The 24,371-nt window shown below is 53.8% G+C and overlaps 7 protein-coding genes across 7 annotated transcripts; 4 read left to right on the plus strand and 3 right to left on the minus strand.

Annotated features, from left to right (window-relative positions):
• Positions 1–836: 836 nt before the first annotated feature.
• On the plus strand, positions 837–3,085 carry AYL99_01711 (hypothetical protein; the record flags this gene model as incomplete). The annotated part of the gene is made up of 2 exons (XM_018833227.1): positions 837–1,428; positions 1,485–3,085. The coding sequence occupies 2 exons, from the start codon at positions 837–839 to the stop codon at positions 3,083–3,085; spliced, it is 2,193 nt and encodes a 730-aa protein (XP_018699106.1).
• A 434-nt stretch (positions 3,086–3,519) lies between these two features.
• AYL99_01712 (hypothetical protein) lies at positions 3,520–6,567 on the plus strand (the record flags this gene model as incomplete). Its single annotated transcript, XM_018833228.1, has 3 exons — positions 3,520–3,609; positions 3,667–4,605; positions 4,654–6,567. The coding sequence occupies 3 exons, from the start codon at positions 3,520–3,522 to the stop codon at positions 6,565–6,567; spliced, it is 2,943 nt and encodes a 980-aa protein (XP_018699107.1).
• Positions 6,568–8,260: 1,693 nt separating this feature from the next.
• Positions 8,261–11,956, plus strand: AYL99_01713 (protein kinase C-like protein; the record flags this gene model as incomplete). Its single annotated transcript, XM_018833229.1, has 4 exons — positions 8,261–8,753; positions 8,821–9,087; positions 9,149–11,833; positions 11,895–11,956. The coding sequence occupies 4 exons, from the start codon at positions 8,261–8,263 to the stop codon at positions 11,954–11,956; spliced, it is 3,507 nt and encodes a 1,168-aa protein (XP_018699108.1).
• An 844-nt stretch (positions 11,957–12,800) lies between these two features.
• Positions 12,801–14,712, minus strand: AYL99_01714 (hypothetical protein; the record flags this gene model as incomplete). Its single annotated transcript, XM_018833230.1, has 3 exons — positions 12,801–12,923; positions 13,129–14,347; positions 14,456–14,712. 3 exons carry the CDS (start codon positions 14,710–14,712, stop codon positions 12,801–12,803), a joined length of 1,599 nt encoding a protein of 532 aa, XP_018699109.1.
• Positions 14,713–15,804: 1,092 nt separating this feature from the next.
• Positions 15,805–19,152, minus strand: AYL99_01715 (hypothetical protein; the record flags this gene model as incomplete). The annotated part of the gene is made up of 3 exons (XM_018833231.1): positions 15,805–17,011; positions 17,087–18,494; positions 18,546–19,152. The coding sequence occupies 3 exons, from the start codon at positions 19,150–19,152 to the stop codon at positions 15,805–15,807; spliced, it is 3,222 nt and encodes a 1,073-aa protein (XP_018699110.1).
• Positions 19,153–20,296: 1,144 nt separating this feature from the next.
• Positions 20,297–21,607, plus strand: AYL99_01716 (hypothetical protein; the record flags this gene model as incomplete). Its single annotated transcript, XM_018833232.1, has 2 exons — positions 20,297–20,579; positions 20,634–21,607. The coding sequence occupies 2 exons, from the start codon at positions 20,297–20,299 to the stop codon at positions 21,605–21,607; spliced, it is 1,257 nt and encodes a 418-aa protein (XP_018699111.1).
• A 1,390-nt stretch (positions 21,608–22,997) lies between these two features.
• Positions 22,998–24,291, minus strand: AYL99_01717 (hypothetical protein; the record flags this gene model as incomplete). The annotated part of the gene is made up of 5 exons (XM_018833233.1): positions 22,998–23,858; positions 23,910–23,961; positions 24,011–24,059; positions 24,118–24,169; positions 24,256–24,291. The coding sequence occupies 5 exons, from the start codon at positions 24,289–24,291 to the stop codon at positions 22,998–23,000; spliced, it is 1,050 nt and encodes a 349-aa protein (XP_018699112.1).
• Between the last annotated feature and the right edge of the window lie 80 nt (positions 24,292–24,371).

The raw sequence follows: 24,371 nt of genomic DNA on the forward strand, positions 1-24,371 counted from the left end.
CTCCATGAAAAGTTCTCATCCAGACCAAAGTCCTGGGCAGACTGTCGGTCTCAAGTTGGTCTAATAGGATGAGAGGATGAGATAGATAGCTGAGCAGTGCTCTAGCTAGCACCTGCTGCCAAGTCCCATCAGTTTAGGGCGAATCCATCGTCTGATTTGTTTTGTGTGAAGTTGCACTCGCATCGTCTTCGTAGGGGAGATGTTGTCGGAACCATCCATTGGTGCGGGAGGCAAATATTCTTCTCGTTAAATCCCCATGCATGAAGAAGCAATATCCCAAGTTATGAGCATTTTATTGCTCTCCAGGAAAGTAGTGGATAGACTGTTCAGGCGAAAAGGGCGAAGAGAGCGAAGAGAACGTCATGATTCGTCGTACTGGTAGCTGCTACTGCCTAGCACCCTAGTTCCTCGTTGTCATACCCAGTTGGTCCACGCCCGGGACAGACTTCTCCTGCTTTCGGGTTGGTCCCCAGAAAGTCGGGCTCCAGGGCTCCTACTACTGCGTCCCGAGGGTGGGTGTACGAGTTAACAGTGGTTATTGCTTTTCTCTCTTCACTCCCTAGGTGGATGAGACATTATTGTCCCCCTCGTCATCCTCGTCCATCCCCCTGTGTCTCGCCGACGTCCTCTCGTTCTCAATTGCAGTTGCCATCTACTCTCGTTCAGCAGTTTTGCTTGTCGACAGCTTGTATCACCTTGTCGCAGCCCCTCGTTCGAATCTTCGACCGCGATTGAAGTTCAGACTGTTCCCCCCTCGAATCAGCTATCACGCTATGAGGACTTTTCAAATTCGTTGAATTCGCAGCAAGATGCGCTGTTCAAATCACATTCGCTCAATGCCCTTTCGGTGGTCTTGCCGTAACGATATCTTGATTGTGTTGGGCCTCATACTCTCACTTTACCCTGTCGAAGGCTCAGAGCCTACCCCGATCGTTGCGACAACAAGTACTGACTTCTTTGGTTACGATGGCCTGTGGTCCGCCATCAGCATACGGGTCGGGTCGCCCGAGCAATATCTTTCCGTGTTTCCGAGCACACTGAGTCAGGAGACATGGGTAGTAGGTCCCGCGGGCTGTGACGGGACCTCGATCTGTGAGAATAAAAGAGGGGGGTTGTTTTCCGCAAATGAGTCGTCTTCTTTCAAGGTTCGAGGATTTTATGAGCTCAACTTCGATCCTCAGCTGGGCGGCAGTGGATATGGATATTATGGCTTGGATACTCTGTCTCTCAACGATGCAATCTCTGTGCCAGACCAAATCGTGTCCGTGGTCAATTCGACCGACTACTGGGTCGGTACCTTGGGGCTTGGAGTTCAGCAGACTCGCTTCAGTGGCTCCGAGGCCATCTCGCCGCTCCTGTCGAGTCTGATCCAGAAGCGCAACGATATCCCGAGTCGCAGTTACGGTTATACCGCAGGAGCAGTCTATCGTGTGTGCCCCTTTTTGAGCTCCGACCTAGGCGGAATGTGCTGATGCGGCTTTTAGGGTTGAAAAGTGTTCCGGCTTCATTGACCTTAGGAGGGGTTGATGCGAATCGATTCGTGCCGAATGACATGAGCTTCACGTTAAGCCAGGACTATGCTCCGATCGTTGCTGTCAATTCGATATCTGTCTCATCAGGCGCCGACTCTTTACCTTCAAATTGGGATTCCAACCCTCAGACGCTGCTAGATCTGTCTCAAGCCGACTTATTTACCATTGACTCGTCAACTCCGTTTCTTTGGCTTCCGGAATCAGCTTGCAACGCTTTCGCAAATGCTCTAAACTTGACCTACGATGACACTTTACAACTCTACCTCTTCCCCTCTAGTAATACATCATCGCCCAGTGCTCTCAGTGCATGGAATCTGACCTTTACATTCACATTGAGCAATTTGCCAGGCTCATCCGATGAGATTACACTGACATTACCGTACGATGCGTTCAACCTTCAACTGACGTATCCATTCCCAAATCTGGCGGCGAACTTTACCTCTGCTCCTACAAACTATTTTCCTCTACGCAAAGCAGCCAATTCCACACAATATACCATTGGTCGAGCCTTCTTGCAAGAAACCTATCTTACAGTTGACTACGAACGCAATAACTTCTCCATCTCACAAGCAATATTCACTTTGGACGCCGTCAGCAATGTCAACCTCCTGGGAATTTCCCGACCCGAAGGCAGCACATGGCCAGGACCTCCAGGATCTGGACTGTCGACAGGCGCCAAGATAGGGATTGGAGTGGGAGCTGGAATCGGGGCTTTGCTTGCATTGGCACTGGCTTGGTGGTTTTGCTTCCGGAAGAGGGGCGTGTCAGGCAATGCTGGTACCGAGAAAGAGAAGAGACGGTCACTGCTCAGTCGATTGCAGAGGAACCCCGACTCGAAGACTTCTGTTTCTGAACTGCTGGGGGACAAACGCCAGCCGACTGAGGTGCCTGCAGATCCATCGGTCAGTCGGTTCGAGCTGTCGGGCAACACGCCCATTGAAATGCCTGCTGGTCCTGTCTCTCCGAGCTTCTTCGAGGGCAACGATGACCCGCGTCGGGGCTCGGCGCTCATGAGGAACGACCCAAGAAGACCGGCAGAGCTTGAGCACCAGCACTCGGCAAATAAGGCAGTGGAAGCCGCGGCCGCAGCCGCAGCAAGCGAAAGATCAGGCTCGCCGGTGCCCCCATATTCACCGGCGGAGATCAATAATCGCTTCAGCAACAGTGTTAGCCCTTATAGTGTCAGGCACAGTCAAGCATTTGGAACTGTGTCATCCGACGACCAGGGCATCAGTCCTGTGGGTGCTAGCCACGGTGGCTACTCCCGGCGATCGAGCAATACCATCAGCAGGAGTATGTCTAGTCCAATATCGCCAGAGATGGCATCAAGATCACAAGCGCAGTTGTCGCCGGGGGGGAGTCCCAGCCCCACAACGAACACCAGCCGTGGCAGTCTTTTGGTACCACAGCTGAACGGACGTCCTCCCTCACGCTCTCCAAGTTCTGGAAGCAGGTTTGTCGAGGAAGGGCTGGGCACTGTGACGGAAGAACGTTCTGCTGGCCCACCTGTGCGAAAGGCTCCCCCAGAAGACAGATTCAGCTGGGAGCAGTGAAACTTATGCCAGGCGGAAGGCGGATTGATGACCTTGTAATGACCTTGAGATGCTTGTCACGATAGAGCACGGATTTATCCAATGGGAAAGGAAAAGTGGAGGACTGTACAGTGCTGGTCGAGAACCAGTCTCATATAGCTAGATAATATGTAAATAAAGTGTCGAAGACATTGATTGAATCCGTGCTGAGTGCCCCCAACACGGCGTATAGACCCATGAAACCGACACCCATGTGCGTGGTAGGCGGCACTCGCTCGCTGCTTCTCCATCCGCTCGACGTCACCTCTGTGGCACCAAGCGCGTGCACCGCACGTTCTCCACGACCAAACATCACGAGGCATAACCAGCGACGTAGCTTGACTGCCCTGCACAGCCTGTCTTTCAGAGATATGGACTTGCGCACATTCTTGGGCCGGCTCTTGAGTTGAGGAGTCATGGCGCTTACCAGCTGGAAAGCTTTCCCTTTCTTCGAGGTCTCCCAGATTCCCGTGCCGGCAGACGAAGATGGTTCATATGTCTTCGACGTACGTTCTCGCCTTCTGCATTTGGCCAACATTTTCTTTGGCTGACCTCAACTTCAGAATCAGGTCGTATCACTCACCACCGGCGCGGATTCTCTATTCCTTGGAACTTCGGACGGTTCCGTACGGATTCTTTCTCGCGCCTTGAAGGTTGTGCGCACCTTTCAAGCTTCAGACACCCCCGATGCTCCGGTCACTCACCTCAAACAAGTTCCCAATACTGCCTTCCTCGTAACCATCTCAGAAAACCTCTCGTCGGAGCCCTCGTTGAAAGTGTGGGCTTTGGATAAGATCGAGAAAAAGACGGGAGCACCGAGATGTCTTTGTACAATTGGCGTGCAGAATGGCAGGAGACAGTTCCCAGTATCGGCACTCGTCGTTCTGGGTGACCTGACCCAGGTGGCCGTTGGGTTTGCCAATGGCTCCGTCACCGTTATTCGGGGCGACTTCATACACGACCGCGGGACCAAACAGAGGACAGTCTTCGAATCTGAAGATCCAATTACCGGATTGGAGGTTCGTCAAGGCGCGACGAAAGTCCTATACATTGCGAATACGGCCAAAATCTGCAGCCTAATCATATCTGGGAAGGGTCAGGGTCAACCAGTCCGCACCGTCGACAACCGGGGTTGCAATGTCGGGTGCATGACTCAAGACCATGAGACTGGGGATATGGTGATTGCTCGAGAAGACGCCATCTACTACTATGGTGTTAACGGCCGTGGTCCCAGCTACGCCTTTGAGGGTCCGAAGAAACTTATCATGATATACAAGGAGTACGTGGGCGTCGTGTGTCCGCCGCGGGTGGCACAAGTGTCCAAGTCCAAAACATTCCGGAGGTTGGGTGGTGAGGAGATTGACGAGCTGTTCAGCAGCTCATCTTTCACATTGCTGGATACTGATCTCAAATACCTTGCGCACACGGAATCGTTGCCCGCTCCGGTTAAAGAGGTCTTCGTGGAATGGAATGAACTGTTTCTGCTGACCGTGGAGGGAAAGGTACGTTGTTCGCGCATGATGGCGACCGATTTGACTGATTCAAAGTAGCTTTATAGATACCAGGAGAAGACACTCCAGCAGAAACTCGAGATTCTGTATCAGCGGAACTTGTACATCTACGCCATCAACTTGGCACAAAAGTTAGGGGCCGACAAAATGCAACAGAACATCATCTTCAGGAAATACGGCGACTACTTGTACCAGAAAGGTGACTATGACACTGCCATGCAGCAGTATTTGAGGGCTATCGACAACACCGAACCATCGCAAGTGATCAGACGATTTCTGGACACGCAGAGGATTCACAACTTGATTGACTATCTTGAGGAGCTACATGATCATGACCGAGCCACTGCTGATCACACGACCTTGTTGTTGAATTGCTATGCGAAGCTCAAAGATACAGACAAACTGGATGCTTTTATCCGCACCCCAGGAACGGCAAAGTTTGACGTTGAAACGGCCATTGCCATGTGTCGACAGGGTGGATATTTCGACCAAGCAGCTTACCTTGCGACTAAGCATGGTGAAAATGAAATGGTGATAGATATATTGGTGGAAGACTCGAAAAAGTACGCGGAAGCCTTGCAGTACATCTGGCGTCTGGAACCTGACGCAGCATATCCCGTGTTGATGAAATACGCACGCAGCCTTCTCGAACACTGTCCCGAAGAAACAACAAAGCTATTTGTCGAATACTACACCGGGAAATATACACCCAAGAAGGATGTCCCGGCGGTGTCCGAGGTCCAGGCCCAGACAGGTGGAGGTGCATTCCAAAGTCTCTCAGCTCTTTGGAGCGTGCCATTCATGAATCGGTCTAGCAATACCGATGCAGCACCAGCCGCGGCTGAAAAGCCCGAGCTCGACGAACGCGACTCCAGCGCCGACGTCGAGCCACCTCCAACATACACTAAACCGCGTCCACGCAGCGCCTTCTCTTCATTCCTCGCTCATCCGTCAGAGTTCATTACCTTCTTAGAGGCACTTATTCTGCAGGAGAATCTTTCGAAAGAAGACAGGTCAGACTTGTCGACTACATTGTTTGAGATGTACCTCGAGGCAGCAAACACTGCAACTGGCCCGGCAGAGAAGGAGAAATGGCAAGTCAAAGCCACCAGCTTGATTGCCGACAATAAGACCGCATCATTAGATTCGTCGACTATTGACACCTCGAATGTCTTGCTCCTGTCATCACTCTCCAAGTTCCCAGCTGGCACGACGTTAGTACGGGAACGAGAAAATTTGTATGCCGACATTTTCCGGTCGTTCACATCCGCCAAAGACACCTCAGGCGCGATATCTGCACTTCGAAAGTATGGCTCCAAGGACGATTCGCTCTATCCCCTTGCACTTGGCTACTTTTCGTCGTCGGAAGAGGTTCTCAAAGCACCCGGGGTTAAGGAAGAACTGCAGTCTGTTCTCCGAAAGATTGACCGGGAAAATCTCATGGCCCCGCTCCAAGTGGTCAAAGTCTTATCGCAGGGCGGCTCCGTGACGATGGGAATGGTCAAGGCGTACCTTTCCGACAACATTTCTCGCGAACGTAAAGAGATCCAAGCGAACCGTCGACTCATCGATTCTTACCGGACCGAAACGGCGTCGAAAAAGGCAGAACTGGCGGATCTGAGCACGAAGCCGGTTGTGTTTCAGGCGCGACGGTGCTCGTCGTGCAATCGAAACCTCACCTTACCTACGGTGCATTTTATGTGCAAGCACTCTTTCCATCAAGAGTGTCTGAATAAACCGGGGATCGGCATGGACGAAAACGATAGTAAGGTAGAGTGTCCACTTTGCAAACTCGGCAACGATACCATTCGGGCAATTCGGCGGCAGCAAGTTGAAAGCACTGAGCAACACGAATTATTCAAGTCTGCGTTGGCGAAAAGCAACAATCGATTCGGGACAGTCAGCGAGTTCTTCGGGCGCGGAGTCATGGGGACGGGCCCGGCCGCGGACTGATAGTGTGATTCGCCGCCATGACTCTACAGGCATCGACACAGCCTGGGTCTAAGTCGTTGTCCACAACAGGAGGGCGACGAGGATATATAACAAATATCTACAAGTAAGCATGGCCCGGGACTCCTCACTTCCGGGAAGTGGAGCTAGATCCGGGAAATATCAGCCAAGGCCAGCAAGGCATTGGAGGGGAAGAGAGGTCAGAATTCGTTGCACTTTTGTGCGATCGGAAACCTCAATCCGAACCCTGGCCTGACAGGCTGAGACCAGCTCTCAGCCGCATCCAAGCATGCCCCGTGGGATGAGTCCACCGCCCGCCGTGGGCGATGAAGTCAATTGTGTTGGGTATCCCTCGGCCCCTGTTAGTGGACTGTCGGCAGAGTGAAGCATCCATTAGCAGAGATTGGGGTTTCTATTTGTAGCCCTTAGGGCTGGGATGGAGGTTAGAATGCGAGACTAACCAAGTGGTCGGACAGGGACAGGGCAAGCTCGGCGGCGGGGAAGACTGTTGGCGGGGAGAAGAAGGTGGATGAGGGGTTGAGCAATGATAAGTAGCGGAATGGGAACGAGTATCTCCCTTCCAGAGCCCTTGATATCAAACAGGACGAGCACCCAACAGCAATGACGTGTGTACTATGTCTCAATGGGGAGTTTCAGCTTACCGGATATGATAACATTCCCAAGGTCAGAAGGGCTAGTGAGGAACCGGAGCCTGGAGGCGGGATTATAGGCAACAAGGAGTGCCTACAGGCTGTGGTTATTGCAAATACAGTACATATAGCGCATCCCCTCCAGGCACCCATTGCGTGTTCTGGTTTGTTGCCCTCCTAACAACCCGCTGTTTAGGCGGTGCTGTGCCTAGGCAGGGCCCCCGGTTGCCTCTGACCACACTGCATGCCATGTACCTACCCAGCAGACCCTAGGTAGGTAATAGAGGATGAAGAGAAACACCCCAGAGGATCGTCACATTCAAGTTTCACCATCTTTGCTTGTTTATTGTTTCTCCTCTAGCACTACTACGTCACGTCCAATCTGCGTGTCCACGGTCCAGTACACTTTCTGTCTTGTCTATCCTTAGCACTCGGTACCTGGTGCCCGTCTCATCTCCTGCTGCACCGTGGCAAAGGAAAGAAACCACCCAAGACCGGGAGAGCACTAAGTCAGGGCGTGGCGGGGTCGCTCCTCTTCAGCCCTCGCCGCACACAGAGCGAAAGTGGGCGCAGTCGCAACTGCAGCTGCAGGCGACTTTTTGCAGTCACCACCCAACGGCTCCCGCTCAGCCTGAAAGCCTGAAAGCCTGAACTTGAGCCACCCACACAATCCACGCAATAAAGTATCCACCGCTCATCACTGCACTGCATGTTTGTCCTCGCTAACACTACTACAACAACCTTAGCCATCATCACCAAGTCCTGACGCTACGTACGACATTTTCCAAGGCCCCGTGAGAAATCCCCCTCCGCTGCGAAAGGGAATCCCTCTCTTTCTCCCTCTCTCTATTCTTCGACCGCATTCTTCCCTATCGATTCTTCGGGGGCCTCGTCAGACAAATGCCCCTCCAGCCTCGACACGAGCTCGTGACATCGCACTTCTGTTCACTCTGACAGCCGCAGCTGGCCATAACTCCACCACCACACCCTCCTCTCTCGTTTCCTGACGCTGTCTCCTCGCTTCCTCGTCACTTCTTCCCGCAACCATGGCGGACCCCGACCAGGCCATCGCCGAGGTCTATCGCAAGATCGAGCGAGAAAAGGCTCTTATCAATGCCGCCACGCACATGCGACAGTCCACCAACAACGCCGCAGTCCAGGCACGTGTCGACAGCAACATCCGTGACAGCAGGCGAAACATTTCATACTTGGAAGAAAAATTGGCAGAGTTACAGCTGAGGCAGAGGGGTCACAATGAAGGTGTCGCTCCCCCTCCACCGGCCCATGGGGGCTCTGGGTATCAGGTTTCCTCAGATCCCCGTATGCAGCAGTCACGGTTCCAGCACGGCGGGGGACCGACTCCTCCTCCCAAAGACGAGCGAGGCTATTTTCCCAACGAGCGAGGCGACTATGGTGATCCCGGTCCAGGAGGATATAGCCAAGGCGGCACAGGCATGATGCCTCCACGAGCTCCCTACGGAGACCCTCGTCCATACGGTGCTCCAGTCCCCAAAGCTCGCCCGAATTTCTCGAAACTAGGTACGCTCGCTTCCAAACACTTGTGAATGAGTCCCCAAGGTTGACTGACATAAAATCTGCTTCCCAGACCTGATCAAATACGACACCCCATATCTGGGTCCCAAGATCCAACTCATGCTCTCTCAACTCGAGTTCAAACTGTCCGTCGAAAAGCAGTACAAAGCCGGGATTGAGAAAATGGTGCGCCTCTACCAAGACGAGGGCGACCGAAAAAGCAGACTGGATGCCGAGGGCCGGCGAATCGAGAGTAATCAGAAAGTTCAGCTGTTGAAGCAGGCCTTGAAAAGATACATGGACTTACACGTCGACATCGAAACATCGGATGCCGCAGACGGTGAGTCGGACAAGTCCCGGTGCTTATGCTTCCCCGTGCAAGGCTGACATGCGTCGTTCAGATGACAGCCTCAATGCCCCCAACATGCGAAAACCTCTAACCGGTCACCTCGAAATGCGTATCCATGCCATTAAGGATGTCGACCACGCAGCATCGTCACGCTTTTCTAGAGGTCCCGAAACGTTCGTCATCATGAAGGTGGAGGACAACATCCGGGCGAAGACTCGGGCAACACGCACAGATAAATGGACCGAGGAAACCCATCACGTCGATATCGACAAGGCCAACGAGATCGAGTTGACGGTCTATGACAAAGCCGGAGACCGTCCCACCCCAATCGGGTTTCTATGGATTCGTATCTCGGATATCGCGGAAGAAATGCGCCGGAAGAAGATTGAATCGGAATTTCAGCAGAACGGTTGGGTATCAGCAGACAAAATGGCGAATGGGGGTAGTCCGGGTAAACCTGGTCCTGATTTTCAGTCCGCACCATTTATGCCCCCGGGAGACGGTGCGGGCGCCGGGTCCGCGGCCGGTTTCGCCCAAAATTCCCAGCAACAGTTCCAACCTGTGATGATCGATTCATGGTTTTCTCTGGAACCGGCAGGCAGGATCCATCTCTCAATGAGCTTCCAGAAGCAGACGGGCGGTAAACGGCCATTCGACATCGGCCTCAATCGTCAAGGCGCCGTGCGCCAGAAGAAGGAGGAGGTGCACGAAAAGCAGGGCCACAAGTTCGTCAAGCAACAGTTCTACAACGTTATGCGATGTGCTCTCTGTGGAGATTTCCTCAAGTATTCGGCGGGCATGCAGTGTGCGGATTGCAAATACACCTGTCACACCAAGTGCTATCCGAAAGTGGTGACTAAATGCATTAGCAAGGCAAACTACGAGACGGACCCCGACGAAGAGAAGATCAACCACCGCATTCCCCATCGCTTCGACAATTTCTCAAATATTGGTGCCAATTGGTGTTGCCATTGTGGTTATCTGCTGCCCTTGGGAAGGCGCAACGCGAAAAAGTGTTCAGAGTGTGGCCTGACTTGTCATGCCCAGTGCCAGCATTTGGTGCCGGACTTTTGTGGCATGTCCATGATCGTCGCTAATGAAATCTTGGAGACCATTCAGAGAACGAAACACCACAATAAATCTTCCTCTGTCAGCTCTGGAATGAGCAATCGAACACTGAGACCCAACTCTGCAGCCAGACCAGGTCCCACGTCTCCCACGCAGAGCTTTGTTTCGGACAGCATCACCCTGACGCCGCAGATTTCGAATCAATCGTATGATCAACATCAAGACCAACCGAAGCCCTCTGCCGCCGCCATGAGTGCCGCACAAAATCTGATGTACAACCAACCCCAGGCGAGCCTGTCACAACCAGCACCCCAGCAGCAACAGCAAAGACCATTGCAACAAAAGGCTGTGTCCACAGCCGCAGTGCAAGCCGCCGCCGCCGCCACGACTCGGCCGCCATCTCAACAATACAATCAAACGTTCAACGAGTACAGTCCTCAAAAAGTGCCGGCGGATCGTTACGCTAACGCTCGACCACCCGCACCAGAACAACCACATGCTTCGTATGACCCTCGCGCCTACCAAGGATATGACCGTCAACCGGTGCAACAGCAGATGCCTCAACATCAAGCGCCACAGCAAGCCATAATCCAATCCCAAAGACCCCAACCTCAAGCCGCGGCAGCAGCAGCAAGCTATTCGCCCGCCCCTATCAAGCCAGCGCCGCCGGCACAACAACAGCAACAACAACAACAGGTGGCCACGCCTCCATCTGGACGCGGATCCGGACCGAGAATTGGCCTCGATCACTTCAATTTCCTTGCGGTGCTAGGAAAGGGCAACTTTGGTAAGGTCATGCTTGCAGAGGCTAAGAGCTCAAAAAAGCTGTACGCCATCAAGGTCTTGAAGAAGGAGTTTATTATCGAGAACGACGAGGTCGAGTCAACCAAATCCGAAAAGCGCGTCTTCCTGATTGCCAACAAAGAGAGGCACCCTTTCCTGCTCAATTTGCACGCCTGCTTCCAGACCGAGACTCGAGTCTATTTTGTGATGGAGTATATCTCAGGCGGTGATCTGATGTTGCACATTCAGCGTGGGCAATTTGGCCTTAAGCGTGCACAGTTCTACGCTGCGGAAGTTTGTTTGGCTCTCAAATACTTCCACGAAAATGGTGTTATATACCGAGATCTGAAGTTGGACAACATCCTGCTCACCCTGGACGGACACATCAAGATAGCCGATTATGGTCTTTGCAAGGAGGACATGTGGTTCGGATCGACGACTTCCACGTTCTGCGGTACGCCGGAATTCATGGCTCCCGAGATTCTTTTGGACAAGAAATACGGCCGTGCGGTAGATTGGTGGGCTTTTGGTGTCCTAATCTACCAGATGCTGCTGCAGCAATCTCCATTCCGTGGGGAGGACGAGGACGAAATCTACGATGCGATCCTTGCAGACGAGCCCCTATATCCCATCCACATGCCTCGTGATAGTGTTTCGATTCTGCAGAAACTGTTGACGAGGGAGCCAGAATTGCGACTGGGCAGCGGGCCGGGAGACGCACAAGAAATCATGAGCCACGCATTCTTCAAGGGCATTAACTGGGACGACATCTATCACAAACGGGTCCCCACACCTTTTAAGCCGACCATTAAGAATGAAAAGGATACGAGCAATTTCGACCAAGAGTTTACGAGCGTGACGCCGGTGCTCACACCAGTACAGAGTGGTAAGTTTCGAGTTCGAACCCTTTCTTTGGGCACCTTGGAATTGACACCTCGCTTTTCTAGTGCTCTCGCCTGCCCACCAGGAGGAATTCCGCGGGTTCTCGTATACGGCCGATTTCATCTAGGAGAAGAAAACGCGAGAAGGGCCAAAAAGCCAGATCGACGGTGACGTCGAGTCCTGTGCAACAATTGAATGTTTCGAGGAGACAGGTCATGTCGAACATGGCGACCCCCACCTCGCGGGGAACGGACCGGTCTTCCGGCTTCGACTAGTGACTTCTGAACACCCTGCGTTTTGAGCAACCCAGAGGGTAAAGCCCAATGCGCTCGGGGCGCAATTGATCCAGAGTGCAGGCAATTGGGATCCCGACGAGCCAGCGTGAAATGAAACATTGCTTACGTAGCGATGTCAGTGCCACAGAGGGCGGGGGCATTACAGGGTAAGCATCACAGCTTTACTCCTGAACCGAAAAATGTGTGGAATAGACTTGCATGTATACGAGGGTTCAGGCCACCCGACCCAATAACCCTTTAGAAGTTTGTGGGAGCAAGCAATGGACATGACGCGTGATGAGGAGATGAGGTGATGAGGTGGCATGAACTTGGTTTGAGTTGGACTGAACACCGGACCAAGGTATTAGGATGACGTCGCGAAGGAACGAGAAACGAAACACGATGGAATGGAATAAGAGACCAAATTGGAATCGAAGTTTGGATGAGCAGACGAACATCGAGACTAGCCATGACTGGACAGCTTTAGAGAGAAGGGAGAGAAGAACGAGGAGGCCACACCATACAGAAAGACAATCGAATCGTATCATTGAGCGCAAGATTAGAAAAGCCCTGCCCCATTTCAAAGGCGGTGATCCTTCACGTACGACCTATCGTGTCTCACGTATGTATATATCGACATCTCCCCGAGGTTAACAGGGCTAGAGACACACAAACACAGAAGAGAGACAGGGAAGATCATGCCTCTTCTCCGACCCGCAATGTCGCCTGCAGAACTCCCGTGGTATCCTTCCTCTCCAGAGACTTCTTGACCGGGTGAGGATCCTCGAAAATTTCATTGATTTCTTCCAGAGTGCGGCCCTAAAGGTGTGGATTGTTGCCATGTTAGTTGTGAGTTCGCTCGAAGAGACTTGGGATTGGGGTTCTCTTTCCTTTTCTAGGCTGGGAGTATATCACAGGGGAGGAGGAGGCGGGATTGGGGACGAAGAACAGGAAACGAGGACAAGGCTGAGTGAGTGTGCGCACAACTGGGGGCCGTAAACATAAATATATCACCATTGCGTACCTTTGTCTCAGGGAAGAAGAGATATGTGATCAGCACCTCAAAGCAGTCCCAGAACACAAACACCAGGTAGTAGTAGTAGCCGATGTGGCTGATGGCGACGCCCGTGGTGTACTGGCCGACGACGCCGGCGACCGAGGCGACGATCTGGCCGAGCGCGTTGCCCTTGGCGCGGGTCTCGGTGGCCAGGCATTCGGAGATGTAGAAGGGCTGCAGCGGAGTGAGACAGAATGAGAAGACGACGCTGAACAGGTAGATGAAGAAGATGCCCGCGTGGCCCGCGGCGGCACCCCCCGACGTGACCGACACCTTGGTCAGGCCCGTCACGACGGCGAGGCACAGCGCGCAGCCGGTGAAGCCGCCCAGCAGCAAGGGCCTCCGGCCGACGCGGTCGCTCAGCAGCGAGCCCAGGATCGCCGCGATCCACGACACCACGGGGTTCAGGGCGTTGAGCAGCAGCTGCGTGTGCGGGTTGGTGATGCCCGTCTGCTCGACGATGACGGGGAAGTAGTACGACACCAGCGCGTTGCCCGAGTATTGGCCGAACCAGGCGAAGCCCACCACGCAGATCAGGCGGCGTCGCGCCGTCGGCGTCATGAACAGGTCGCGGTAGTCCCACCAGCGCTTGTCGGAGCCGTCCGACGAGATCTGGGCGCGCATCTCGGCGAGCTGGAGACGGACGAACGGGCTGGATCGGGACCCTTCGCCGTGGTACGTGGCGAGCACGGCCTCGGCTTCCGCGTAGCGATCTTGCGCCATGAGCCAGCGTGGCGACTCCGGGCAGAAGAATACGCCCAGGACGATGTATCCGGAGCTGACCATCTGGAGCCAGACGGGGAGGCGGAAGGCGATGGTTCCGGCCATGTACGCGGTCCCGTAGGTCACCCAGGAGGCCAGGATGCTTCCCACGAAGTAGTTTGTCTCGAGGAAGGCGGAAAGCGGGCCACGCCAGTGCGGGTGTGCCATCTCGCTGACATAGGTGATGCCCGCTACGTTGAGAAACCCCTGTCCAAACCCAACGAAGAACCGGCCGGCCAAAAACATCGCCCGTGAGGTCGAAGGAGCCTGGATGCACGTGCTGAAGATGACCAGCGCGGCACCGGTGAACATGCCCCACCGTCGGCCGAAAGTGTCGTTGATCGGACCACTCATGGGCAGCGCTGCGATCGCTCCGATGTTGTAGATCGCAAAGACCAGGCCGGTGGAAGCACTTGCGGATTTTCTAGGGAGAGGCAAGTCAGTACAAAGTTCCAGGCTGGCTGGACCGCGAGCGTAAGGGCTGGTGAACAGAGCGAGGGCCGATCGTGGCACAAGGGCCTCAATAACTCACAATCCGTAATAACTCAAGTACTGAGGCATCGCATTGATGGCACCCATCAATGAGCTGTCGTAGCCCTGCAGGATGATGCAGAAGTAGCCGATTGACAGGATCAGGTAGAGCCTGAACATGGTCGGCGTGGTGGCACTGGGCTGGACGCCCCGGATCTCGTTGGCGAGGTCAGCGACCTCATGCTTGTGGACAATTTCCGAGTCGCCTTTGACGATTTCCACCATGTGCTCCTCAGGACCCTCCATCTTGTTCGCCATGATCCTGAGAACTGGGGCAACTCTTGTGAGCTGGGGTGCTCGACTCGGCAATGATGGTCTGGTTTTCGTGGGCAAGAGATAGAGAGAGAGAGAGTGAGTGAGGGAGAGAGAGAACAAACCTGGTCTGGTGGTTGAGGGTCAAGACCAAGGGTTGAAGCGGCTCTCTTTTGTACTTGAGCCCTCGACGTTGCAGTCTATATGCATTCTCCAGCTCTTCTCCAGATTCCCAACCCCCCATGTGGAGAGACCCTGTCTGTGCCTTGCATCGCCTATGGCAATTTAGGCATGTTAGAGAGCAATTCGCTGTTCTCTTTTGCCGATATTCCTCTAGGGCGCTGGCAGGTTTGCTTTGGCTCGAGATGCGCCAATGAGGGCAATCCCGCCCGAAAACCGCCAAACCCGCCTCATAAAGCGCCTCTAGAACTCCCGACTAGAAGCCGAGAGATGGACGAAAGAACTTCGCCCCTGCGGCAGTGCCCCACCGTGAGACAGGATCGACGAATGAATCTGCTGCTCCGTTCTTGGATGGTAGTCATGGTCGCGACGTTGAATTCAAGTTTGTGGTGCCGATGATAATGGCCAAGATGCACTAGGCTACTTCGGGGAAACATAAAGCGGCTTCACCGAGATTCCAACTTGGTTAGATCACATCATGCCACTTTAAACGATCTGGTCCACCAACGTCCGTACGGTGCCAGTCACAATATCTTACATGCACCGTGGCGAACCTAGCTGAATACTGTATTTTTCTGCCAGTTTTCCGTCAGTTGGAATACGCACGGGTGCCGACGCTGCCTCGGCTATGAAGTCTGGAGGCAAAAAAGGTCACGAGAGGAGAGTGACGCAATGAGCAGGTGGACTTTAGGGGGAAAGACTCATTGTCTAGACGGTGGAGCAAGTCACTGTCCTGGAAAGTTGGGCAGTGATTGTTCCTTGATTGTGAGACGCGACGATATCTACCATGATAGCAGGCTAGGAGAAAATCATACGTTGTAGCTAAAAGATCCCAAAAGACTTCTTCTCGCTCTCTACTGGTTCTGTCGGATGTGCCACTGCCGGATCTCTTCTCATATCAAGTGAACTCGATTCCACCTACTTCAATGCCAACACGAACCCGAAACTGGCACCAATCGGCTTTACCAGATCTCGTTCCCGTGTAGCAGGGCCACAGGCACCGGTTCCCACCCCGCTGACAGCCGCGTCTAGACGAAGCAAAGTGGCTTCTTCCTCGACGAGATCACAAAGATGTGGAGCCTTCTCGAGCGTGTCGGCTGAGTGCCGCGTTGCCGTAAAGTTGAAAACTGGCTGCGGCACCGATCTGGACTGACTGGCCGGATCCTGTGCAGCATTGACAGACTCGAAGGGATACGGCGTGTCAATGCCTGTCACCCTCACTGTCGGACCTGTTCCCCCAGCAGCCAGCTCTAGCCAGCGAGTGTCCATACGATTGCCATTCTCTTGAGGAACATCGTACGGAGTTTGCAATTGAACAACATCATCGACGTCCCAAATGCCGATGCGCTGACTGCTTTTCTTGTCGGGATACGACTCCCCAGGCCCACGACCAAGCCACTTGACGTGGCTGAGAGTCTTCGCGAGCGCAAGATCGAATCCCATTCGAGGGAGATGTTGAGGGACAATACCTACGGGCTTGTCCAAGTGGACGAAGACTGACAGTGCAGAGCCGTCCGCCTGGATCTGATAAGTGGTGGTTGCATGCCAGCCCCAACCCAGACAGGGCGGAGCGATATATGTCTGCGTTGTCAGGACGACGGTGTGAGATCGAGATTTTTGGTCGAGCATCATGGAACGAAGCTGGGAAGTGACCTTGTCAACACCAAAAGATCGCCAATGTGGAAGGGCCCTTGACATGTCATTGTCCGTGGGTGGGCGCCAAAAGCCAGGCATCAGTGATTCCTTACGGTCTGAGGACTCTGGGATGACTGGGCCGCAAGGAGTGGTCCAGGATCTGAGAAGACCGCGTACTCGGTTGAAAGTGAATGTGGACTTAGCTGTGGAGATCGTCAGGGTAGAATTGTCATTGTGAATTATTGGCACGAAGGTCCCTTGGGGCAAGGAGATTGGGAGACGATACGCTGGCGAGAGTTGATGCTGGAACCAGGCAACTTCATAGCCCCGCTCTGCCCAACTTGCAGCTTCACCCAGTCGAAAGATGACAGTGAGCATCAACTCGAGCTTGGACCTCTGCTCAAACACAGTGTCAGGAAGCCTGACAGCCTCTGTTGCAGCAGGTGCAATAGAAGGAAGTTTTAGCTGGCCCTCCACCAGTATATTGGCGCTAGGACCATGTCAGCAATGTTGGACAACAGCAAGGGTTTTCGGGAAGCGTTAGATGGGCACGGAGACCGCTCACATTTCGCCAAATGCTTCGACTTTGAATGTCACCTCTAAATGTTCAAGGTGGATAAAGTTATAAGCGTTCGAAACGATCAAGTTTCGATCCACCAGATCAATAGAGATAGGTTGATAGGCCTTCTTCAGTTCTGTGAGACCCGGTGTGGGCTCATGCTCGCTGTTGCAGAGCCCGTCCATGACAAAGGTGCCGTCGTGGATCTTCTGGCCGAAGTCTCCGCCATGTGCGTGAAACGCTTTGCCATCGGGGTGAACCTGGTAGAGGCCGTGGTTGGCCCACTCCCAGATGAAACCGCCCTGGATGCGTGGATGCGTACGAAAGACCTCTTCGTAGTCTTCGAGCAGACCGGGACCGTTGCCCATGGCGTGGGCGTACTCGCATAGTATCACTGGTTTTGTGAATGTGCCGTCCACGGCGACGCCTCTTCTCGAGGCTCTCTCCACAAGGGCATCCACGGCCGTGTACATGTAGGCATAGATGTCCGTTGTCCCCATGTCGGTGTCTCCCTCGTAATGGACCAAACGACTCGGGTCAAGGCGCTTGCACGCTTCGTACATTGCGACATGATTCTTCCCGCAGAATGCCTCGTTGCCGAGCGACCAGATGATCACGCTGGGGTGGTTCTTGTCTCGCTGTACCATCTGGACCGCCCGGTCGACGTACGCGTCTTTCCACGACGGATTGTCCGACAAGTACTTTCTCGCCTCCTTAGACACCGTGCCAATCCATCGCTCGTACGAAGCTTCTCCGCCATCCCAGTCTGCGGTATTGGTGGCCACGACCTCGGAGAACCCATGACATTCCAAGTCGGCCTCGTCCATAACCCAGAGGCCGATCTCGTCGGCTAACTCAAAAAGACCTGGATGGGACGGGTAGTGCGAGCAACGTACGGCATTGATGTTGTGTCTTTTCATTAACACCAGGTCGTGCCGGACGAATTCAAGGGGTACTGCACGACCTAACCGAGGATGGTGGTCATGCCGGTTCACACCGCGGAGTCGGAGGGCTTTTCCGTTGACAGTGAGCAGGCCATTCTTGAGCTCGACGCTTCGAAAGCCAGTAGAATGTTCGACACGATCCAAATTACTGCCATCCGTCAATGTAATCTCGACCTCGTACAGATAAGGAGTCTCCGCCGTCCACTTGCTGGGATTGTCCACGTATATCTCAAGGTCGACTTTGGTAGTATTTGTCCCAAAGCCCACCTCGCCACTGGCTATGGTCTTGCCTCCGCGACTAGTCTTCTCACGCAGGACAACGGCGACAAGCCCACCCTTCGGGCTATGGACATCGACCGTGACGCGGAGGAAGCCATGCTCATAGGTAGAGTCTAAGTCGCCCCGAACGAAAAAGTCATCGATTCGGCATGTCGCTGGAAATGCTATGAGATGGACATCCCGAAAAATCCCTACCTGAAGTTAGCAAGGCTGTCGTTTAGCCAATGGGGATATGGCTTTACCGGAAAGCCACCACTGGTCCTGATCCTCGATATAGGAGCCGTCCGACCACTGGTAAACGCGAACCAGGAGTTTATTGGGTATGTCGCGTTTTACGGCGGCCGTGATGTCAAACTCGGATGCGTTTCGGCTGCCTTGAGCGTACCCGATGAACTCGTCGTTAAGCCAAACGTGATATGCACTGTCGACACCGTCAAAGCGGAGGCGAAGTTGAGCACTACTATCCCAATCAGGAGGCACAGAAAAAGTACGCCGGTATGTGCCCGTAGGGTTCTCATCTGGAAGATGTGGTGGACATGCTGGAAATGGATAGACGATGTTGGTATAGTGAGGCTGGCCATGGCCTTGAAGCTGCCAATGTCCCGGCACTTGAATGGTGGTCCAGGCATTTGGTTGTTGATGGAAATCAGCAGCTTCAAGAGGACTGCCGGCGTAATGGAACTCCCAGGCACCGTTGAGTGACAGGGAGGTCTTTGGGATCCAGTAAGAGCGCGCCGGCAAAGTATTTCGGCGGAAAATCGCCTCGTTTGCATAGTCTGGTCTGCATTGATCCGTCCGTTGCTGTACGGAAGGCCCGCCTAGACCTAGACCGTCTATTGATTCCAGCATTCTGTGCCACAAAGGAAGAGTGTGGTAATAGAGACAAGAACAATATCCTGGCCAGCAGAGATATGTAGTTTTGCGACAGTCAGGATAAAGTGGTATTCTCTGTGTGTTGAAAGTGAGGCCTGACATGTGGATTGTGTAGCTGTCGGCTGCAAGTCATTGCGACCTTGCCGATCCGATCCATCACGGCTGGCATAGAGGAGGTCGAAGGGTGTGGAGGAAGACGAGTCGCCATATCCTTGCCATTCAGTCGCAGATGGAGTCTTCCTCGCCCACAGACGGCTGGGTGCACATGGTGGGAGCAAATGAAAATCGCTTGTAATCCGCGTCCAAATCCTACTCACACCATGAACATCTCCGCCTCCATTGCTCACAGTCCAGTCGGAGTGGCTTTTTCTCCGCCAAAAATTCCGCCCTAAATGCAGTTAGCTTCATTATCGGTTGAATGACTTGCGGGGCCAGAGTGGTTTATAGCAGCGAGCTCTGCGAGCGTCCTCGGTTAGCACTAGGATCTCTGTATCGCCGCTTCAAACAAACCGGGAAGAGGTTATCAGTCCACCAATCACAGCGATACTGATGCACTCACATGAGGGAGATCCACGTGTTCCCTAACCAACACCAAATCATTTTCGGCAACTTGTCAACCACGTTTTCTTTCCACATGCTTGTGATACCGATAGCGAGGACAGTGTGTTAGAGTGGACTCTATCCGACCTATGTCTTGGGGCCGGAGCCCTCCACTCGGCTCCTGATGAGACCCAAATCAGCCTGTGTCGTCTGTCGGTAAGTCTCCACGCCCGTGATTTAGGACGTCAAATCGCTCAGCTTGACCTGTAGGCGGCGTCGGAGGAAATGTATTCGGTCTTATCAGGGAACAACGTGCGATTTCTGCACCGAGAGGAATTTGCAGTGCATTTTGAGCCAAGAGACCGACTTTCAAGAAGACGGCTACGAGCCGATTGTACCTCGACGAACGCATGCTCTCACGCACAAGTCTAGGCTCCTGCCGCCTCTCGACTTGTGCGAGGAACTGATCAATCTCTACTTTCGCTACATTCATGTCTCTTTTCACGTCTTGTTTCACAGGCCGTCTTTCTTGACCGCCTTCAAGAATGGCTCCCTTTCGCGGATACTCCTGTTCGCCGTCATGGGCATGTCAGCACGCTTTTCACAGCACGAAAGCCTGGCGAAGTCGCCGCCTCGGGAGCGAGGCAGGCCCTTCACTAAAGAAGCCGAGCGTTTGTTGAATCTACACGACATCTCCCTTACAACGATCCAAGCTTGCCTTTTGCTCGGGGCGTCTGCAGTAGTCGAGGGAGAAGGGGCAACGGAATCCGTTTACTTCAGTGTTGCATGCCGTATGGGGATGCTACTGGACCTTCCTAATGCACCAGTAACAACGCGAATCCAGCAAGAGCTCAACTTCAGAGGTTAGGAAGCCGATGGTACACCTCATGGGTTGGCTACGACTGACCGGTCTGCAGTGTGGTGGGCGTTGTATGAAACGGATACATGGTCATCAACCGGCGTGCGACTGCCGAAGATGATGCCATTGCGCAATGTGCCGCTCCCTATGGCTGAGAAGAGATTTATCGAGCTCTCGCCAACTATCCCCCCCAATCGAACCTACATTGCCAGCCGAGGCTCCCCATCAGCGAAATCACACGTACCGCAGGACTCACTGATAGCACATTCAGTGGTGGTGAACCAAATGTTCTCCCAAATCGACGATGTTAATGCACGAGCCGTCTCTGGTGAACTTGAAGGTTTCGAGCTCACGCAGGCTGTCGAGCAGCTATCGCTTGAGCTGGATTCCTGGGTTTCCAACCTGCCAGACAAGATGATCAACACGCCCGAGAATCTCGTGTATTGGACAAGGCAAGGCTTCGGTAATGTATTCGTCGTGCTGCACATGGATTTCTGCCATTTGTGCCAGATTCTCTTCTATCAGTTCCTCCACGGCAGTACGAACCGAACATATCACCACCAGGACCAGACCCAGTCTCAGCTAAGGAGCAAGTATGCCCAAAAATGCAGACAATACTCGACGGATGTGTGCAATCTCATCCACCTCGCAAGCGAAACCGAAGGGGCCGAACTCCTCAACTCGATCGTCGGCCACGTCCTGGCTATTGCCTCCACTGTGCAACTGCACATCCTACTCTTCAGCGACAGCGCAGTCGACAGCCAGCGAGCCCGCAGACTGCTCGAGCGCAACTTTGAGCTCCTGACCCGTCTGAAAACGTACTGGCCCTGTATCGATATCTCATTCGCCCGGTTTGAGGCGTTTCACAAAGCCTGCTTGCGTTGTCAGGACGACTCGCACTTTCAGATGGACCAGTGGATGCTCAAGTTCATGCTCGAGTTTGCGGCGCCGCTCGCTGAGAGATACGAGGATGAAGGAGACGGCGAGGACAGTCTTCAGCGCCCGTGGTCTTTGATCAGCACGGATGTCTAAGGGGATGCACATTGTTACCACGTACCGGGGCCAGACCGTAGACAATCGCGGGGTCGAGCGGCTGGCCGAAATTGCATAGGACAGGCCTGATTTGCTCGGATCAAGCGATGCCAGCGATTGAATACAGCGTTCACGAAATTCCCGCCCCAAGTATCCGAGCACAATAGTCTCGTTCTGAAGCGGCCTCTCCATTTTGTCCGGGCCACATGCCACAGATTCATACGCTCAAAATACTGCGATGGCGTGCTCTTTAATCCGCTTCAGCCATAATGATCCAGATTATGAGCCACGACCCTCTCGAATTACGTTGTAATATATATGCTGCAGAGAGACTATGTAATCGATTTAGTTTCTAACATGACCGGATGAAGAGGAAAGAACCTTCTCACATTCGGATGTTGTCTCGGCGCTGTTACCTAGCTCGCTAGGTACCTAGCTGACTACTTGAACGCCTACAGTCCACCGGCGCTACCTAAGCTTTTTTCTCCACCTTATTTGCCCGCTGATCACTTGCTTGACTGAAAGGGAAAGGAGGGATGGAGATGAACAGACAAGAGAGCCGGAGGAGAAGGCTACGTGGGGAAGAGAGGTTGAGAGGAGGGGGAGAAGAAGAAGAAGAAGCCAAGAGCGAGGCCCACGAGGGCATGTGCTGCCATATATACCTCGACCCTCACCCCGATCGATACCTGTGACTTACCTCGATGCCCACCACCCTACCTAGTTCTGGTAGTCCCTCCGTCCCTGGTTGTCTGTCAACGGGGGTTGAGAGTGATGGAAGCCCCGTATTCCCCAGAGTCTACTCAGTCCATCACGCAGATAGCCGACAGGTTTACATGACCACACCAGCACATGATCGCACAGACCATCGGCTTGTTTGCTTAGCCAGCCCGAATCTCAATCCGTTTGGACTTGGTTGGCTCGTCGGCAGTCCTGGTAGCTGGGTGACAACTGGGTGACAGCCCAACAAGAAGCGCAGACCACACAGAGCATGCATCGAGAGAAAATGCGGTGGGAGGAGGTGGAATTGGTCACAAGGGATGTTGTTCCAAGAGGGAAAATGGGGGCGAGGAGGCAGATGGTTGTCTTGACGGAGACGGGATCGGATCGGCACTGGAAAAGGAACAACAATGCGAGACACAGCAGAGTCGACAGGTGGTGGGTTGTCTATCGACAGAACTTTTCTGATTGTATTGCCAAATGACCGTCTATGGAGCCCAATCTTTGCCCTTGTTCCTTTACAGCTTGGCCGATCTCTGGCGCCGTTCGTGTCTAGGGACACTGTGAATCAGCCCGTGGTCTCGAGCCCCTATCAGTCTGTCCTTTGTTCACCGGCAGACGCGGTGGCTGACGGAGGCCCTTTTCCAAAGGGGGAGTCAACGGAAAGACCCGCCTACCTCGATCTTCCAAAGGTCGCCGGCTCGGCGGGCTTGTTGTCCAGGATCTCCTCAATCTCCTGCATGGTCTTGTCGTCCAGCTTCTCCAGCAGCTTGAGAGCTTTGCAGTTGTCCACGATCTGCTCGACCTTGGTAGCTCCGAGGATGACGGTGCTGACGTTGGGGTTCTTCGCGCACCACGCGAGCGCCAGTTGCGACATGTTGCCGCCCAGCCGTTCCGCGATCTTGGTCAGCTTCTTGACCTTCTCAATCTTGGCCTTGCCTTCGGGCTTCTGGAGCGATTCGATGGTGCTGCCGAAGAAGTCTTTGTGGTTCGCGAACCGTGAGCCCTCGGGGATGCCGTCGTTGTACTTGCCAGTCAAGAGACCAGAGGCGAGTGGTGACCAGATGGTGGTGCCGTATTTGTACTCTTGGTACAGCGGAGCATACTCGACCTCAAACCGATGACGGTGGAAGGCGTTGTACTGAGGTTGTTCGGCGATGGGGGCAATCAGGTTGTACTTCTCAGCGATCAAGGTGGCTTCCGTGATCTGGGCCGCTGACCACTCTGACGTACCCCAGTAGTATGCAAGGTTGAGGTTGCGGATCACCTGAGTGAAGCCCTCGACGATCTCCTTCATTGGGGTGGCATAGTCAGGTCGGTGGGCCAGGACAATATCCACATATGGTTGTTGGAGACGCGCCAGGGAGCTCTTGAGACCTTCGACAACGTGCTTGCGGGAGAGGCCACGGGTGTTGGGTTCTTTTCGACCGGTACCGAAGAAGATCTTGGTGGACAAGACATACTCGTCTCGGGGCCAGTCGAGTTCCTTGAGAGCATTGCCCATTTCAATCTCGGATTGTCCATTGGCATATGTCTACATTTGACGTCAGTACTGCATCTGCGACTGGATTGGGGTACCGTTCACCTCTGCAGTGTCAAAGAAGTTGATGCCATGGTCCCAAGCAGTCTGCAAGCATCTGTTTCAATTTGTCAGCATGAGCTTAACGATGCGCGCACGCGACCTACTCCTTGACAATGTTGCCCTTCTGAGTTCCACCATATGTCAGCCAGCCACCTGTTGACGCTGTGTTAGCCATCCCCGCAGCTCTGACCAATGCGCCCGTTCAGCATACCGAGCGAGAAGACCGAGACCTTCAGTCCAGTCGGGCCGAGATGGCGGAAGACCTGATTGCGAGGTGGGAGTCAGTGACCAGGTACGGTTGTAGTGGGCGCAAGCGCAGCTCAATGGCGCTGGACGGAGGAAGACGCACCATGTCTTTGGGATCAAAAGCGGATCGGACAGCCATGTCTGCTAGCGATCTGTAACGGAGCTGAGATTGAGAGTTGAATGTACTTCTGGGTAAGGTGGAGAGGAGTCTTGGGGAGG

This window comes from Fonsecaea erecta (genome assembly GCF_001651985.1).
Source record: "Fonsecaea erecta strain CBS 125763 chromosome Unknown Scaff1, whole genome shotgun sequence".
Classification (NCBI taxonomy): Eukaryota; Fungi; Ascomycota; class Eurotiomycetes; order Chaetothyriales; family Herpotrichiellaceae; genus Fonsecaea; species Fonsecaea erecta.